General features: G+C 38.8%; 2 protein-coding genes across 3 annotated transcripts; both read right to left on the reverse strand.

Annotated features, from left to right (window-relative positions):
• Positions 1–377: 377 nt before the first annotated feature.
• Positions 378–10,249, reverse strand: yme1l1a (YME1-like 1a). The gene is made up of 18 exons (XM_027016281.2): positions 10,061–10,249; positions 9,093–9,236; positions 6,585–6,756; positions 6,250–6,351; positions 5,877–5,986; positions 5,587–5,734; positions 5,191–5,274; positions 4,671–4,844; positions 4,328–4,480; positions 3,986–4,118; positions 3,800–3,862; positions 3,429–3,541; positions 3,164–3,319; positions 2,920–3,071; positions 2,631–2,757; positions 2,471–2,544; positions 1,747–1,833; positions 378–1,636 (listed from the first exon to the last, which is right to left on the reverse strand). Exons 1-18 carry the CDS (start codon positions 10,091–10,093, stop codon positions 1,493–1,495), a joined length of 2,169 nt encoding a protein of 722 aa, XP_026872082.2. The 5' UTR covers positions 10,094–10,249; the 3' UTR covers positions 378–1,492.
• A 1,676-nt stretch (positions 10,250–11,925) lies between these two features.
• LOC113581109 (cytochrome b5 reductase 4) lies at positions 11,926–19,025 on the reverse strand. 2 transcript variants are annotated; one of them, XM_027016036.2, is made up of 17 exons: positions 18,915–19,017; positions 18,567–18,679; positions 18,321–18,474; positions 17,162–17,262; positions 16,973–17,057; positions 16,149–16,184; positions 15,924–15,996; positions 15,619–15,676; positions 15,398–15,491; positions 15,269–15,301; positions 14,451–14,573; positions 14,179–14,319; positions 13,784–13,933; positions 13,288–13,438; positions 12,970–13,056; positions 12,648–12,809; positions 11,926–12,373 (listed from the first exon to the last, which is right to left on the reverse strand). In XM_027016036.2, the coding sequence occupies exons 2-17, from the start codon at positions 18,639–18,641 to the stop codon at positions 12,319–12,321; spliced, it is 1,578 nt and encodes a 525-aa protein (XP_026871837.2). In that variant the 5' UTR covers positions 18,642–18,679; positions 18,915–19,017; the 3' UTR covers positions 11,926–12,318. The 2 variants fall into 2 exon arrangements, with proteins under 2 accessions (XP_026871837.2, XP_026871847.2); XM_027016046.2 differs by lacking the exon at positions 16,149–16,184 and having other exon boundaries at positions 18,567–19,025.
• Positions 19,026–19,318: the final 293 nt, after the last annotated feature.

Genomic DNA, 19,318 nt, shown 5'->3' on the forward strand with positions numbered 1-19,318 from the left:
TATAGTTTTCACATAACCCACAATTAGAGGTCTGAAATAAAAGCTAATAATTGCATACCTGGGCAGAGATAACAGAGGCATTTACTGACATGCACTACTGAGAAGAGAACCAGCCAAGCAGAGGAGAGGAGGGCTATGTTCAGACTTTCAAACCAATACTCTAAGCAAAACAAGGGTATTGTTTAAAATCATCCCCACTATACTTTAAAGTAAGGGAGCAGCTTGGATTTAGATTTAGATAATGTTACAGAATAACTGGCCATTACTAAGTGCCCACGATTCCATAAAGGGCCATGCAACAGCAATTTTAATAGAACTACAATTTGATACAGTTCGGTAAAATTATGAACCTAGGAAAAAATGACATTTCCCATTCCAAGGATTTGAAAAACAATTTATTAGTCTTTTGCCATCACCTATTCTTAACTAGACAAATAAGTTTCACTCCTCATAAATATTATACAGACAGCTGCATTTACACAAACAGCCATGATGGCTCCCTTTCCACTCATACACTGGCTAGTAAAATGGCCAAATGAAGAACAGTGAAACTGAAAAGCAGCACCATGAGAAACTAGACTTTGACAAATAAATAAAACACTGAATAGAAATCACTATTTTGTGCATCCAACTACATAACTTGTACAAAATTTAACATAAAAGACAGAAGTGTACATGGAAACAGTTTTTTTTTTTTTTTTAATATAACATTTCTCTTCACTCCAACAAATCAGCCATTTAGATTGGCATTAAACCAGTACTCATGTTCTGATGTTGCATTCTTGGCTGAATGCTGTTTATTACAATAAAGTCTGCCTTTCTAAATAGTTTTCTCTAAACAAATAGATGTAAAATTGGAGATTAAAATACTGTGCCTGTCCCCCCCCCCCCATATAAAGTTCTATAACATTTGCAAAAGTCCTCATTTTGAGGGCACTCAAATGCATCCCAGGGCATTCTGTTTCCACAAACTTATCTAACTCTGTGTAACCATACCACAATGAGATTTTATGGCCATTTTGAAATATTTTCTTTTTCCTACATTTTTGAGACCCAGTTGAGATGGGTAGCTATGTGGATCCCCATTGTGTTCATATTCTCAGTCCCCTCTCCCTTTGGAACACAATGTGGAGTTGGGTGCTTACCTTACCATTTTCACTGTGATAGAGGAGAGACATAGTACACAGGTAACTAAGGAGACATAGTACACACATAACCAAATTATTTGAAAAAATCTAAATAGGTTGAAAATGGGATTCTCTTTAAAATTTGAGAGCCCTAAAAACCTTGAAATAAATATAATTTATAACAGCAATTTTGTCCATCAAGTAGACAAAAACAGTACAATTTTTTTTTAATTAAAACAATTTTAGCACATTTGTTCATGATGATTTATAGAGGATGAACTGCAGTTTGTCAAAGAGTCTCATTCCATTTATGTCTAAAAGTAGAGGATTATGCCTTCAGCTCTCTTTGAAACTCGAGAACAATCTCATCTTGGGTCCAAAGATTTGCCCTCTAGGACCATCTGAATCTCTTTTGCATCCAGAGTCTCATAAGTCAGCAAAGCATCTGCCAGTTTCTTGTGCTCTTTGCTGTACGTCTTGAGGAGTTTCTTAGCACGCTCATATGAGTCCTGATAGAACAATTACAGGAGTAGACAATGAACATAATTAGGACTTATATATTTAAAGACCATGAGAATACATGCATAAACTAAGCCAAGGCCATAAGTTGTCACTGTACCTGCAGCAGTACCCTGACCTCCTGCTCAACAGCAGCTTGTGTCTCTGGGCTTTGTTTGGACAGGTCAGCATAGGTCATGACTCCCAGCTAGAACAGGCAGAGAAAATGTTAGGTTCTGCTCAATTATGTGACAATGTACACAAAATGATAACTCACAAAAGAAAGCCTCAGGACAAAGAGAAATAACAGTGAAGCCATTTGAAAAGCCAAAGAAAACCATAAGCTGGCTATAAGCAGAGTCCATAACAGTGAAGTACACTCTATTTTATGAATGCCCATCTTAAAGGCAGATTGTACATTACAAATTTTAAATGTAAACTGGAGTGTCTTAAGTGGGAACTGTTTTAACTCTAAATGAAGTAGATTTGTTTCAGCAGGTTGGGTCTGACACAAAGAATCAACAAAGTATCAGGATAAAGTCTAGATTTAAAGTCAGAAATGTGAACACTATATTAGAACCCACAAAAGGTTTCAAAATCCTGTTTTAAAAGGTATTTGCAGTAGCTTTTGGTGAAAAAATATATAGCCAATAATCTTTAAAGAAAGAAAACAAGACAATGCTTATTGTCAACACTGTGAATTACTGCTCATTTTATTAAATGTTTTCAGAAACAGATGACAAATTAAAAACTCATTTGAATGGTTTCATAAACCATTTTATGAAAGAACCATTTGTTTTTGCACACTAATCACAAACCTCACACCAACTTGACAGTATTCATACCTTGTTACTCATTCCAAATCGTGTCACCATCATCTTTGCAATCTGTGTGGCTCCATCAAAATCACTTGACGCTCCTGCAAATCAATATTTTAAAAGGTACCCACAACTGAAATGAACCAACTTCTAACAAGAAATCATCACACTCATACATAAAGCTCACCTGTAGTAATATTTTCACCCCCAAAGATGAGTTCTTCTGCTACCCTGCCACCCATACTAACATCCATCTGAGCTAAAAGCTGAGCTCGGGTTTCACTCCACCGGTCATTTTCAGGAAGCATAGACACCTGAGTGGAAAGGTTACATGTATTCAAATGTTTACAATGTACTTGTGACTACTGATATTTTCAAATTTCGAATGAAAGTATGTTTCATGTGTGGTGTGAATTTTGATGGATAATGTTAAGAACTGCAGTGAATGTCATGTTGTTGTAATTCCTGATAATTACATGACCAAGAGAGAGGCCTCGGGGCATGATTGTAGCCTTATTGATAGGCATGGCGTCCTTGGTGTAATATGCCACAATGGCATGACCAGATTCATGATAAGCTGTGATAGTCTTGTTTTTCTTGTCAATTTCCACACTCCTACGTTCTGGGCCTAGTGAGAAATGCATGACAAAATGTGTTTGAAGAAGAACCTAGATCTCCAAACTTTAATGCATCCTACATGTTCACAGAGTGAAGCCTCACCCATGAGGATCTTATCTTTAGCAAACTCCAGCTCCTTCATGGTCACCTCCTCCTTCCCATCTACAGCAGCCTTTAGTGCAGCCTGGTTCACCAAGTTCTCCAGCTCTGCTCCAGAGAAGCCCACTGTTCCCCTGGCAATGATTTCTGCATCCACAGCTACAGAACACACATATGTACACACAAATCAATTTTTGAAAACAATAATAAATGTGAACTGAGACTGTGAGATTCACTTTGACTGTGTAAGATTACAATAGCTTCTTACCCGAGTCCACTTTGATTTTTTTCAAGTACCAGTTCAGGATCTCTGTACGTCCTCTCACATCAGGTTTGGGGACCGTGACTTGCATGTCAAACCTACCTGGTCTCACCAGAGCACTTAAAATGAAACACAAGCACATGCACACACACACACACACACACACACACACACACACACACACACACACACACAGACAGACAGACAGACAGACAGAGACACACACAGTATACTCATACATCACATGATTTTTCTTCTTGGTGTATGAAGCTATTTAGCTGGAGGCCTTCACTTGAAAAATCATGAGCTTGGAAAATTACTAAAATCTACTAATATAATGATTTGAGACCAAGAAAATTTTCAAACACCACACTTACTTGTCCAAAGCTTCAGCAAAGTTTGTTGCCCCAATAACAATAACCCCTTCATTTGGTTTAAACCTGAAATTGTCAAATACATTAAATGTTAATTAAGCAAGCACATTATTTTATAGTATTTATGCTCATTTTAAGATTATGCAATATACAAATACACTATATAGAAATATAAAATATACTACTGACCCATCCATTTCAGCAAGGAGCTGGTTAATGGTCTGTCGTGAATATGGGTGCATGGGTGACTCAATCCTCTTTCCACCCACACTGTCCAACTCGTCAATAAATATTACACAGGGGGCGTTAGCTTTTGCCTCTTCTGTAGAAAATAATAAATGAAAAAAAGAACACAAAATCCCACAGAGCTTCACTACTACAGTGTTAAAAAAATAATACAAATAAAAACACTGACCTCATGTCTTACAAGTCAAAATAAAAATCACAGGCCTAAACTATGAAAACAATTGGTACATGTACTGTAACCTTCGTAGGCAGGGCTGCATCACTCTGAAAGCCATTCACACTCACTGAAGAGGTTCCTGATGCGACTTGCTCCAACACCCACAAACATCTCATCAAATTCTGACCCCGATGCATAGTAGAATGGCACGTCTGCCTCGCCTGCCACAGCTCTGGCAAGCAAAGTCTTTCCGGTTCCAGGGGAACCCACCAGGAGGATACCTGCAAACAGCATTATAGAAAATGTACACAACCTATATGCCTATCTCTCTCTCTCTCTCTCTCTCTCTCTCTCTCTCTCTATATATATATATATATATATATATATATATATATATATATATATATATTTTTTTTTTTTTTTTTATCATCAAACAATATATATCCACAGGTATATTTTATCCAGATATACCTTTTGGTAACTTTCCACCAAGTGCAGTGAATTTCTGGGGATTCTTCAAGAACTCAACAACATCCTGAAGTTCATTCTTTGCTTCTTCCACTCCTTTCACATGCTCAAAGGTGACATTCTTCATTTGCACAGGATCCAGTGCAGAATCAAGCCCTGAAGTAGTACGGAAACGGACTGCAAAAAGAACAAAAACAAAACAAGGTAAGCTCACACTGTATAATTCATGTCTTTGGGAATTTTAGTAATTTCTATGAGTCAGTTTTCACTGGTATTTCTTTTGTCCATTATTAAATTATGTACATATATTACATGGTTCATCCCATAAGCATATAATGTAAGTGGGCAAAAGAAATACCAGTAAAAAATGACTTGTAGTTTCACTATTTAATCCATTTGTAATTAACTTTTTAAATGGTTTTAAAATTGTCTTCTGATTAAATTAGCTTGAACGTGCTGTGTATGCTAACACAGATAATGAATAAAATAGGAAACAAACCAGGATCAGAAAATTAGCTTTTACCGGAGAGAAACGGGGTTCTTGACAGACCATAGATACCAATAAGCAAGAGGACAAGTAAAACCAGACGGGTCCTCTTAAGTGAATCTGTCAAAAACAACATTACATTTCTTCACTCATTTCTAGCATCACACACCACACTACATGCATGACACAAACATGCTACTATATACCTTAATCAGTAGAACATAACCAAAACATATATACCAAAATATACACCTAATTTGGTAATGGAAATGCAGACATAAAAATGTAATGTCAGACGTTTAGTGAATATATTTTTTATAATTACACTAGCTTCAATTCCTGTAAGAAAGCAATTAAGCAACAGAGAGTAAGTTAGCAAACACAAACTAAAAAGATGAGCAACAGAGAAAGCACAGTCACAAAGGATCATGCCTTGGGTCCTCTGCATTAGAGCTTGAGCTTTCATGAAGCCCTCCGTGAAGCCAGTCTTAAATGCATCCTGTAGGTTCTCTGGTAGATTCCTTTGCCTCGTTAGCTGGTTGAGACTCTCAACATCAGTCTTTTCCCTCTTGAGGAGACCCTGAAACAGAAAAGTAAACTAGGACCAACAGAGCATGGATGAGGGACTAAGTGCAACCAATTGTAGAAGCATCATTTGACAATTTATCGCCTTGTAAACTAATCATGTTAGGCGCTACACTACAGGAAGACTGATTACTAACCTTCATGAATGCTGGAGTGTAGCTATCTGGTTCTGTTGAACTCTCAATGCTAGGCTGCAGGCGTCTAGCCTTTGACCTCAGAGTCTTAAAGCCTCTGCTCTGAACCCACACTTGCAGAAGCAACATACATTTTCATATATACTATACATTTGTATAATTCCTGTTTATACAGGCAAATAACCTGCTCTTCCAAACTTTACATTGATGTACATATGTAAAGCTAGTAGGTACGACAAAGTTACTGTTACATTAAAAATTAGAATAGGCAGGAATATGATCTAAATTTTAACCATGCTGGAATACATTAGAGGCAGTACAGCAGTTTTACAAGCAAAAACTTAATTTCTAAATAAGGTTTCATTCACTCCAATACCCTGCAAACGCTGAAGATCAGAGCAGGCTGCCTGAAGAGGACTGCAACTTTGTCTGTAGAATACTGGAGAGCCAAATATGCCTGGTGCTCTGTGAGGGAAGCCTAGCAAAAACAATCACTTTTTAGTTTTATGCCAATATAAGAGTGCATCATCTAGTGCATCACCAACATGGCTTTTGGTGTTACACTACTTGTCAGGTTGTTATTCTTTATTATGTTTTAATGAATGACTAAGACCTTAATAAATAACTCTCTGATCCCACAGAGGGAGCGCTCGTTAAATAAAGTGTCATTTAAATGCAAATTCTCAAACATTGCATAGTAGAGCATTTTACCATGTTTGTTGTGAAAGAAGGAACATGTAGAGATGTGAGATATTTTCCATCTTAAGGAGAGATGGTGGGTCATAAGGTGTGGGCTCTCCTCAGGAGCTAGCATGGGCAGAAGCCTGGTCAACTCCTCATTTACTGCACTCAGTCTCAGCTCTGACAGCCCCAAGTCATTTTGCTGCAAGTTAAAGTTAGTGACAGTCAGGAACTGCTATACCTTGTGAAAACATGCAAATCACTACTGGTCCTAAATGTGAATAAACCTTTATTACAAAAAATATTGCCACTGCTGCTTGTACGTTAAAAAAATTTTTATTTGATATGTTGACAAAGGGTTTTGCCAGAGGTAACAAATAATTTTCTCTATAGAAATTGCAACATATTGTAGGCTGTAGTGGTTAATCTAATGTGTTGCAGTACTTGAGTACAACTACAAATTTGTAGTACATTAGTAGTGTAGTAGTACTTAAGTACTACTACACATTAGATTAACTACTGGAAATGGAAAGTACAATAAAAATGTCTGCATATTTGTTTATTTTAAAAAATGACAGCTCACACAATTAAACACAAATACATTGCTCCCTATATATTATGAGCAGTTTTTATGTCAAGGACTGCTCCTCCCCCCCATAGTCACGTGGTACAGCCCACCACGTGCAAGGGGATGCACAAATGTACTGTGTCTTTGTTTTTGTAACCACGGCCCCCGGGATTGCGCACACATGCATAGGGTTCAATGTTAATGTCTTGTGTGTCTATTTAAACCCGTCTGTGTGTGCTCCCTTTGATGGTCATTGTCACTACATATGTGATACTGTAGATCTTTGTAACCATAACGATGGTTTGTGTAGTCCCCGTTAATGTGCATGCATCTTCGTTTAATGTTAGATGTATAGTCATGTGTGAGTGCCACGTGTCCTATATGTTTTGTATTAATGAATGTGTTTCACTGACGAGGAAGTCTGTGCTTACTTCCCCACGGCATTCGGGCCACCAGCACCACAGGACGCTTACTTCCCCGTCACGAAACGGACCTTCTAGTGGACGGTGCTTAGGCATTTCCCAACCTGCAGCCTGGATCCCAGGAGACTGAGGAGAGTACCACGACCTAAGATCGTGGAAACTCCGGCGTGAGAGAGGAACACCCCCTGGAAAATATTTGGGGGGGGGGGGGGCCCTAGGGCGAACGAGTCGGCGAGATCTACGGCCAAAGACACAAGAGCCCGCGTTCTTCCGCTTCTACAGACCCACCAGGAGGAGGACTGCAGGGGTCCGCCCAAAGTCTCGGAGGAGGAGTTCCTCTGGGGTGCTCCTAGAGCGGCAGGATTAAGGAGGACCATTAGGGGAGGCTGCACATACGGAACCGCGTGTCCGAAGGGCCCAAGGACACGTTTACAGCACCTTATCCATTTGTCGATTGGCGCTATTGTTTATGTGTATTCGTGCCTTGTGCGTGTTTTCAAGGCGCATCATGTCGCGGGGAGTGTATCAGATTGACCTGAGAGAGGCAGGCACTCTGCCTTTCTCCCTCGCTTGTGGAGGTCTCCCAAGTGGGAGGTTCTTGGCCTGTCTTGTGCTGGGTGGGTACCCGGCAATGCCATGCGGTGTTTGTATGTGTGCACGGTGACCTGGAGTTCGCTATCCCGGAAAGGGAAGCGTCAGGAACCGCGCCCCTAGGTAGGGGTCGTCTTTGAGGAATGCTCCTCCCCCACATTTCACATACAGCGTACCAAGAGGGGCAGGGACACTGCCTTTCTCTTTCAAGAGAAGTCTCCCCAGTTGTCGGTTCCTGGCCCACCTGGTAGTAGGTGGGCACCTGGCAGAGCCGTGCAGTGTTTGTCTGTGGGTGTATGCACGACAGCCTGGGATTCGCAGTACCAAAGGTGGACGCTACGGGAGCCACGCCGCTTGGGAGGGGGTTCTGTCACGAGGGGGTTCTGTGGTACGGCCCACAATGTGCAAGGGGATGCACAAATGTACTGTGTCTTTGTTTTTGTAACCACGCCCCCCGGGATTGCAAACGTGTATAGGGTTCAATGTTAATGTCTTGTGTGTGCTCCCTTTGTTGGTCATTGTCACTATATATGTGATACTGTAGATCTTTGTAACCATATCGATGGTTTGTGTAGTCCCTGTTAATGGGTACGCATCTTCGTTTAATGTTAGCTGTATAGTCATGTTTTCCATAGGTGTTGTAAGTGCCACATGTGTCCTATATGATGTATTAATAAATGTGTTTCACCAACAAGGAAGTCTGTGCGTCCTGCCCCAAGCCCTGCAGCACTCTGGCCACCGTTACATTGTAAATATACTTCTCCCCATATATTATGAGCTGTTTGTTCTTTTTGATGCATTTATGTGTACTTATGTGTAAGCTTAGGAAATGTTTCTGTTAACAGTAATTTAAATCCAAACTTATATATACTTACACATTATTTGACTTACAGTGCATTTTTAAAGGAAAAGGTAACTCATGTAAATATTAATCACACTCTTTATGATTAAGATTACCTGTCCTTCAGGCCCACTGAGAAGTAGGTCATACTTTGGGGAAAGATCTTTCTGATGACTCTGAACTGAAGTGATGGCAGTAGAGCTGACTGATGCTTTCAAGGAGTGCAGGGCATTAATGATATGGGCCAACGGCACAGTTACCTAAAGGTAAATTTATACATGCCAAAAAATCATTAGCCCAATAAGCCACTGGGTCAGGACAAGCAGAAAAATACTTAAATAGACACCGCAGTACTGACTGTGGTAAGAGGCTAGACCGAAACTTTTTTCTATTTGGATCACATGTCATAAAAAAAATAATCGAGCTACAATTTCTTAGCTAGGTTACATATCTCTAACAAAAGTATCTTAAATATAAAATACTGCAGCTACGGCTAGGTTAAGAGCTATGCTATGTTAGGTGGAGAACTCTAACAGGCAGATTACTCACAGGATGACAGACATCCTGTACACTACGCTATTAATGTATTTATCAGGGAAATAGGCAAACGCAGTATCAGTGCAAGTATGTAGCCAGTTAGGTTAAGAGACAACTTAAAAAACTAATTTGTTGTCATAGCTTCACGTAGCGCTCTAGAAAACGGTATAATTTAAAACTACCTAGGCTAGACTAGCTAGCTACCACTGTATTGCGTAGCTTTTGAAGCTAGTTCGCATGGGGAACTTTACATGCTTGCTAGCAAGCTAGGCAGCTAATTAACCAGGAAACGGACAAATCCTAGCTAACTGGGAAATTGTCCAATTAGCTACCAGTCCGCTAGTTATAGCTGAGGTATAACATGTCAGAAAGTTCATCCATGTTCGTTAAACCAGCCATGTAATGTTAACTAGCTACAAACGCTCGAAGCGTTTACACTGAACCTGACAACCACCGAAACCGCCTGATTATGGACAATGGTGTTAGCTGCTACCGACATTACATCATTCTTTAGTTGATTTTCAGCGGGGATTTTTTAAAATCTTACCTGAGACTGAACAGACGGGTTTAAAAATATCATTGTTTGAACTGTTGGCTATCTAGGTGACTCTTAAAAAAAGAATTTCCATTCAATCTATTATCCTTTTGTTTTCCCTTTACACTTGGCGAGCAAGCTAGCTGTTAGGTATCTTGCTAACAAATAGCTATATCTTGTCGCTTAATAGCTATCCACACTACCCGTACGCCACATATTGGACTAACGCGGTACAACACGTTACACGTACGGTACAATTCCATATCAAGATAACAAGTGTGATCTAAGGAAAACTTATTTTGTACAAATTAGTAACTTTGTCATGACATCTTTGGCCTGCACAATGGATTATGGTGTGGGAATATGATGACAGTGAAATGCAAATCATGACGTTTATGTTGGAAATAACAAATCTATGAATATTTAGTTTTGGAATATAATATACTGTCAGCCTTATAAATAATTATGTTGTTACTTTCACGCCACCATTTTAACAAGGGAAAATTAACATGATAAAATTATTTATTTTATAAAGGGTTATTATATATATCATTTGCAAGCCCAATTTTACATTTGGAACTGCCGAAGAAGATTAAAACCACCACACTAAATGAATGATAAGAGAAGTTCCTTATATACAGAAACGTAGACCTAAATTCTTGAGCGGATACTAATGGATTTGAGAAAAAAAAAATCAAAAGACGACAAAGGAAAAGGAAAATGAATAAGATGTAATTAATTTCACTAAATTCCTTTCCCCCAGGACTATATATATATATATATATATATATATATATATATATATATATATATTAGGGATGGGACTTTAACGCGATAATTTCGATTAATTAATTACAGGGAAAATAACGAATTAAAAAAATAACGCATTTTAATCACACTTTTGCACCGTGGAACGATTCTCAGTGCACGAGTTCCAGGCATACAGATTATATTGACGCACAATGTGATGAGCATGATGGAGATGAGGGAAGAGGCTACGCTGGTGGATGCGAAATTTAAATACAAGAAACTTCCAGATGGAAGTACAAACAAAAATGTTATTTGCACTTTATGCAGGAAGGAGTTTGCTTATCACAGGAGCACTTCCACCCTTCGTTACCACCTCAACGCAAAACATTTTGGGGCTAGCGCGCAGGTCAGTAATGTTAACTTCGCTGCTAAATGTGATAGTATTCCTAGTACGAGCAAACAGTGTCGCCAGTCAACACTCGACCACATGTCGGGGTTCACATTCAGAAACAAAATGTCAAAGTCCACGTCAGACAAATTGACCAATTCACTGGCGAGATGGATTGCTGTGGACTGTAGACCGCTCTCTGTGATCGAAGATAAAGGGTTACAAGAGACGCTGCAAATTGCGCCAGGTGATGCAAGTTACGAACTGCCGTCCAGAAAGACAATGTCGAAAAAAATCCAGCAGCTGTATGATGAGGAAAGGGAAGTAAAACAGGTTATTGTGAAGATTAATTAATTCGATTAATTAATTACAAAGCTTCTAATTAATTAGATTTTTTAATCGAGTCCCACCCCTAATAATTATATATATATATATATATATATATATATATATATATATAAACACACATACACATTCATAATTTAATGCTGGCATTCTTCAGTACTTTTGCAGAACACAAGTGAGAATTATTGAAACAGGATACAAATTGCACTATCACTCTCACTAAATATAGAATGCACAAGTTAAAAAGAATGTCACATTTATAACTATTATGAATGAAATAAGCTTGGCTGGTTCTTTGGACTAACAACTATTTTGGCTACAGGTCCATGTTCAAAATAAAACTGCGATGCATACCAGACATTGTGCTGTCATACAAAGTAAATCATTTTCATAATTTGTTTACACAGTTTTGTTTATTTATTTATTAATTTTTAGTCACTAGTACTACATATTATTTTAAAGGCTGAACAGGCTACCTCATTTGAACTCTACAATAATGCATCTGATTTACAAATTTAAAATCACAGTGTGTGTGTTAGCACACAATCTAAGAAAATTCTCACGAAAAATTACACAGGATGGAAGAACAGTTCACAGCACACTAAAACGTTCCCTCACAGTTGTACCAATGCAAAACACATGGGATTTCAAGACAGTCATTCATGTGTCAGAGGAGTGTGTGTACAGAGTGGTAAGCTCATATTAATCCCCATGATCAAGGAATTTCAGTCTTCTGTGCATAGAAACAATCAGCATGATAAGGCCACCATATGCTTGAATTCAGAAATCAACCCTGGAAAACATACATCTCCTCTTCACTGAACCCTTGCTGCTTCACCAGCCTGGAAAGGGAGGTTTAAAAGTCTTAAGAGACAAATGCAGAGAAAGTGTGCTTTATCACTACCTTACAGGTGTAGGAAATACTATGTATTTTTATGTTGTGGTGACATTTTGTGCCTGTGAAGTAGCTTTTGACAACTGAGGTTGAGATGAGGCATATTAATACTTGGCCATAGTAATACATACTTCAGGTGTAAGCCCCAAAATAGAGAGTCCCACAAGATACTGCACATGTGAGCATGATGAAAAGGAAGGGGAAAGGATAGTAGTACTTACTGCACTGTCAGCTCAGCGAAACCAGTGGGCCCACACACACATACTAAGCACTTGGAATCCCCTGGTCTTTGCAGGAAATCCTGCAGCTTGGAGACGTCTACGTGTCCTCTTCTACCTGTCCATGAGGCTGAAGGCTCTGACAGGACATACTCAACCTGGAACCTGAGTCACACATAGGCCTAGATTTAGTAATGTAGGTACCACTGCAAATCTGAGGCCTCACTGCACTTGCAAAGACTAGTAGTTCCCATGTGGCTGCTGGTGCACAGAGCATACGAAGAGACACCTATGGTCACTCATTAAGTCTAAGTGAGCGCTATACCTTGCATCCTCTGCACATATTTGCTCCAACTCAGAATGCCATAGGATGTCCTTCTCCTGACGGTTGAAGAACATGAGCTTCGTCTTTCTAAGAGGGTAACAAGAACATGCATAGGCTTACAAGCTTGACTGATAACAGTTCAAACATCAGAAAGAGCTGAACCAAGGTGAAAAATATCAGGAAGGAAGCATTTTGGATATTGCTCAATTCTGGTGATCAGTGGAAAATTAACAATATTAAATTAGGTAAAGACAAATTGAGAGAAAACTTGTGAGTCAGCAAGAAGGCAACTGGAACAGAAAGCTTAGTCGATCTAACCTGATAGAGGACAGTTCCTGAAGGGCCAGATGGAGGAGGCGGGCCATGGGTGTGAAGCCAGTGCCAGCAGCTAACAGGTACAAATGAGTGACATCACTCAGGCTATGCAGTGTGAAGGCACCCTCCGGACTGCTAACAGACAGAGGAGCGCCTGACAAAATGTACAGGTTGGTTAGAAAAATTAATGGCAGATTTATCCACATAAAAATATGGGATTAGCATTCAAAATTGACAAATTATTTACTTGAGGCAGTGGCTGGCAATTTGTCATACTTTGATTTTCTATTCAGTTAAAAGTATTTTTATTCAGTTAAGGTATTTGCCGTTTTTCAGTTAAAAAAAGAATGATATGAATACATCAAACTACAGTAAAAGCAGAATTTTTAAAATATACAGGGCACTATAACCAGAGAGGTTGTTATTTTCAAAAATTAACCACTGCCCTCCAACACTCAGACGCATGTACACATGCACACCAGACATCCCTATAGCTCACCGATGTCAAGGTTGTTCAGATGTGGTGTGAACACTCCATCAGGATAGACCTTAATCATGAGATAGATATCTGAACTCCCTTGTGTGCTGGGGGGAGTTTGAGGCATAAGTACCTGGTCTACTGGTGTGTAGGGCTTCACAACAGCACAGCCTGTTAACAGAAGAACCCACAGCTTCAAAGCTACCCAAACTCACACAATAAAAGGCATTTCTTCATAAAGACAGGTCTTTGCCAAAGTTAGCAGTTTGTATGAGAATTGCAATTTAGAAGTACAGTTTTCATGTTCTCTGCTGGAAGTATTTTTCATAAGTGTTTAAGATGCATCCTTCATGTATAATAAATGTTGGTCAGTGCAAATCTGTCTGCTGGAAAGCTTGGCTTAGATGGGGAGTTACCCTGAACAGAGGCTTTGAGGTAGACATGTCTCCCCACAGGGATCTGCATGCATGCTCCAGGAGGTAGTCGGAAACAGAAGAGCCAGGTGCAATGTGTAACTTCTTTTTTAGAAACCAGCATACAGTCTCTGTAGAACAACTCTGCACTTACAACAAGATAAACAAACTTTAGGTGTCCTTTTATTCACCTGTACTTTACTTATTTGGACCCAATGGTGATGAATTTGCCTTTTACTGAGTTGTAGACTAGCACACAGAAGCAGGTAACTTACCCCGATCTTTACTCAGAATAAATGAATCATGGGATTGTAGGGGTTGGCCCAATTGTGTCCACCTGGCATTGACTGTTTTGCGCAGGTGCACATTAACCTTTCCAACCAAATTGACTGTTTGAACTACCATGGCAGAGAGAGAGGGAGAAAGAACACATGAGAGGGAGAGAGAGAAAGAGTGACACACACACACACACCATGGGACACAACATAATAACAGAATGTCATTCTGTCCTTAAATACAGATATTAGTCTTTGATCTAATAACATGATATGTGAACGTGAATACTTTTCAAAAGTGATAAAACAGTGGAGGTATTTATGCAGCAGGGGGTGATAGTGAGCAAGGTCAGCTACAAGCCAATAAACCTCAAGATGTTTTTCATTCTCCATGCCTAGATACTCTGCCTTTGACTGAGATATGCAATCTGTCAAATCTTAGACATTGATACAAAGTGCACATGGAGTTCACCAGCACACACTGAAATGCATGTTCAACACATTTTCATAAAGCTGTGCTTACAGCAGAGCAAGATATATTTTCATTTGGATAATCTTCAGTGATGCAAAAGACATAAGCAGAAATCTTCAGAGGCACTAAACATATAAGAAGATACTCCACAGTGGCACTAAACACAATCAGATAATCCAGTGGCACTAAACACACAAGCAGATACTCTTCAGTGGCACTAAACACACAAGAAGATAATCAATCAATAGTTTTTAACTAGTACATTTTCACCCTGACAAGACATAACTGTGTTGAATTTCAAACCTACATTGCAGGATTTTTCTTTTGCAAAAGAAAACTCACTTACTGGCAACATTTTCTTCAACATCATGAGCCAGACCTAGAGAGGGCACATTAAAGATTATATTCACATATATATATATAATAAAGGAAGGTGCAGGCAAACTAAATAATTTAATCCACATGTCTGTCTTACTCCAATGAAGCAGATATGACCAATTTTCCAGTAGTATCTCAATCCGTAGAATGTTAACTTGAAGGTCAACTACTGAACAACCTGAGCTGGGGATCTCACAGGGTTGGGGGGAGGTAATGAAGACAAATATATTACAAACATAATAAATAGATTTCAAATCTAAAACATTGATCTTTGTCACGTAGCAACATGGTTCGAGTAAAAACATCAAAAACACCTACCTTCTGTTTGGTGTAAATAACAATGTTAACAGCGTCATCGGTCTGGATCCAATCGTATCTAGGAGAAAAGAATAAGAGAGAACATTACTGGGCCTGCTTTTAGAAATAATCAAATAAGTATGGAATTTCACATATGATTAGCATCCGCAGCAGATTTATATGTAAAACTTAAGTAATGGTAAAGTTAGCATAGAATGTAAATAACCCTGTGAATAACATTCATAAGATCAGTCAAACATCTGAAGCATAAATTATTATAAACTTAACTATAGTTATTAGTTATGATTAAAATAGTTGAACCGTACTGAGGGCGATTGACTTTAGATGGGATCGGCGCTACTTTTGGCTCCAACACCACAAGAGGCGGTGGAGCAAGACCTAAAAAGCAGAGAATCATCTCATATTACTCAGACATTTTAAAACATTTTGCGCCACAATCCTCCTATTCCACCAGATAGTTACCTAGTGTAAACTACTTACATAGCTTTCCCAACTGATAATGCGTCATGAATATAGAGTTATGGTCCTACCATTAACTTGGGAATTGGCCTTTGTTGTTGGCAGAGCTATGGGAGCAGAAAGAGTGCATAAGACACCCATAAATGTAATGCAGGTACTCTGCATGTCCTCTGATTGCAAAAATACTTATTTATATATGTAAAAATATGTACGTTTTGTGTATGTGTATATATTTGATATATACGCTTTTTTTTTTTGCTTAAATTTGTTTTACTTTTTATTATGACAGTATAATTAGGGGTGGGCAAGGTAATGAGATACTATCATTATTGCAAAACATTGCAACCCAGTATGTTTCTATCAAGCATATTGCAGACACTCAGTACTTCTATAACACTGTCCAACAACCAATACATCATTAAAAAGGGAAAAAAAGGGAAATAAAGTAGACCAGTTAGAAAGTGCCTGTAACTAACAATCACGCTGACTGGATGTTGGCCCATTTGCTCAGTCTTACTTTTCTTTCTTTATACATGATTTTGTAACTGTTCTTTGTCAAATAGTTATGGAATTTTGAGAAAAATGTTTATACCCCCTTTTTAAAACATGGAACTACATTTCTGTTGGTGTACTGTCTCTTCTAGCAAAAATAACATTTACATATCATGCAAAAAGTATAGAATATCAAGTTATCTAAAAATTAGTATCATAATACATTTGTCATTTCACTCACTTTTATTTATAATAACATTATACATTTTTATAATATGCCCTGATTGTCGCTTTAGGAAAAACTTTCCTAAGTCCAACCAAGTACTGACAAACAAAACAAAAGATGGTAACTGCTGCACTACTGTAACTGAATTCAATGCCTTTATATTAATTCAATTTATACCTTTAATAACTGTGCTGGCCTTCACCATCATCCTCCCCACCAGACACTCTTTCAACATGGATTCATAGTTCACCCACCGGTGGACCTGCAGGTAGACATTAACCACATTATCTTAGGTTAGATTACTGGTAAAATACAGTGTGTCCTTCATGTTCTTAAACGCAAACATTTTTCTAGTCCAAAACCTACCTGGTCAAACAGGTCAGTACCATCTATGCCAGCTATCCTCATCAGTTCCCCTTCTCCACCAGGGTGAAAATCCATGTAAGCACTAATATTATATACCATACCTGCAAAACACACACACACACACACACACACACACAGTCTATGCCATACCATATACTGAATGGCAGGGATTCATGTGTTTTAACTGAGAGGAACTTCTTTAATGCTTAGCAAAACCCTGATAGTTTACACTAAGGCTGGTAACCAAACAAGCCACAGCAACAATGCCATTATTGCGTCCATATTTCTGATCACAACTCCAACACAAAAGCTTTAGTGAGTTATGAAGCACCTGTTCAGTAGTGCTGAAATGTCAGCTGCATTATTTATAAAGGGGTTAGGGCTCAAAATGCTGACGCACTGAAGTGAAGCCTCTAGTAGCATGTACTACATCGTGTCGAGATGCACCTGTGCATAACAGAAACTGTCAAATCTGAAAGCAACTGGAGGGACAAGAAACTGAGATGTTAAAAAAAGACTGCAGGAAAGAATGCAAGAGTACATGCAATGCAAGGGTTTACAAGGGTAACACTGCACCTTTTTACTTATGACAAAATGCACACTTTTTCAAACAACTAGATTTGAAATATGTCATACATTTTAATGTACTGTTCATGCAGTTTGACTTTTAAGCGATACTGCTTCACTGTACTGACTAAACATTTTGAAAATTCTTGTGGCATCACGTCCTACTTTTTGCCCGTTTGTTGCCTTTTGGCATGTGTTCATCTGCAAGAAGACTGATATGGAGCTGCTCAGAGGTCCATTTACTTGGTGTGTACTAGAGATCTAAATGCAGTGGTCTCACTTGCTCTAATGAATCAGAAAGAGCAATTACACTACGGTTTGTTGCCAAGTCTGAACGTAGCCTAAAGTAATCTCTTTTGGGTGACTAGAACTAAAGAATCCTTTGAAATTATACCATAATTTTACACAAAAATGTCTAACCACTTACGTAAAATGTTATTTATAAAATCTAGTTTATAAAAGAGCAGTGAAGCTGACAGAAAACAAAGGTTGTTCTTAAAACTGAAAAGTATAAAATCCTGATGATTCATATTGTCAAATTTATCATTGTGCTCTTTAACCGTACGTACTTTGCATGCTTGAATGCCATTACCTCTTATGCATGTCCAGCAGTCGTTTCGTGTTTTATGTCTCTTTAGTTCTTCCTCTGTGACCTCGATCAATCGCCCTTTCAGTCCAGTCATATCACGTCCACTTTTTGTAAGTCGTATCCAGTCCATAAGGCTATGGCCCGGGTTTAGTGCCACCTACACCATGACACAGAAATACTCACAGTGATGACATTTTTCATAAATCGCTGACAGCCGTCTAAATTCAGGCTTGTTTGAAGAAAGCAAACCTTGTTTCTTGTCTGTCCCAACGGAGCAACGCGCTGCTGAGAGCTTACTCCGGGAAAGGAAGGGGCGTTCTGCATCTTTGATCTTTTAAAACAGTTCCAATTCAGCAGAAAACCTGTGATAAAAGCTTTATATGACCAACTTTCTTGCTAGCTGCAACTTTATTCAACAGCTAGCTAGCTAATAAGGCTGACAAAAAGCTCCTTCCTTAAAAGAAGGTGGAACGTTTTCCCACCCTATCATCATGAACACCTTGGTGTTGACCAGTTATCAAAAACTGGCCAAGTATTCTTGACTTATACGGAAATACGCATGGATTATGTCATTAACTAACTTTTCATTCTACTTACTATTTATAGAAATTATAGAACAACAACGTTAGCTCCAGCTAAATTGTTAAATCGTTAACCCGGAAGCCTCAATCTCTAGTCACTGGTCTGACATGAAAAACAAATGTCGCAGATATATGACGACATAACAATCGATTCGTGTCCACTGGTGTGCTAAGGAGTGGTCGTCATGCTTAGTCTGTTTCCGTTTGACCAAACGGGTTCATATACTAAAGAGAATATCATTAATAGCCTGATTAAAAGTCACCATATGATTTTCAAACGCTAAACGTTTTGCTGTTGTGTTAGCATGCGTGTTTGTGCTGTTTTGGTTGCTGCTGCTGCGTGTGTGTGTAGTTGGGGCAGGGGGAGGGAGGATTAGTTGACTAGTTTAACAGAATCTTAACCGTTTCATCTCAGTACAG

Source organism: Electrophorus electricus, chromosome 10 (assembly GCF_013358815.1).
Source record: "Electrophorus electricus isolate fEleEle1 chromosome 10, fEleEle1.pri, whole genome shotgun sequence".
Lineage (NCBI taxonomy): Eukaryota > Metazoa > Chordata > Actinopteri > Gymnotiformes > Gymnotidae > Electrophorus > Electrophorus electricus.

Coding starts and splice junctions, on each gene's coding strand:
- LOC113581109 (XM_027016036.2), bottom strand. CDS start 18,641: ATGCAGAACGCCCCTTCCTTTCCCGGAGTAAGCTCTCAGCAGCGCGTT. Junction 15,492..15,618: donor TTATTTACACCAAACAGAAG/GTAGGTGTTTTT, acceptor CAACCCTGTGAG/ATCCCCAGCTCAGGTTGTTC. Junction 13,057..13,287: donor CAGGAACTGTCCTCTATCAG/GTTAGATCGACT, acceptor TTACCCTCTTAG/AAAGACGAAGCTCATGTTCT.
- yme1l1a (XM_027016281.2), bottom strand. CDS start 10,093: ATGATATTTTTAAACCCGTCTGTTCAGTCTCAG. Junction 6,352..6,584: donor CTTCTTTCACAACAAACATG/GTAAAATGCTCT, acceptor TGTTTTTGCTAG/GCTTCCCTCACAGAGCACCA. Junction 5,735..5,876: donor ACACTCCAGCATTCATGAAG/GTTAGTAATCAG, acceptor TTTCTGTTTCAG/GGTCTCCTCAAGAGGGAAAA.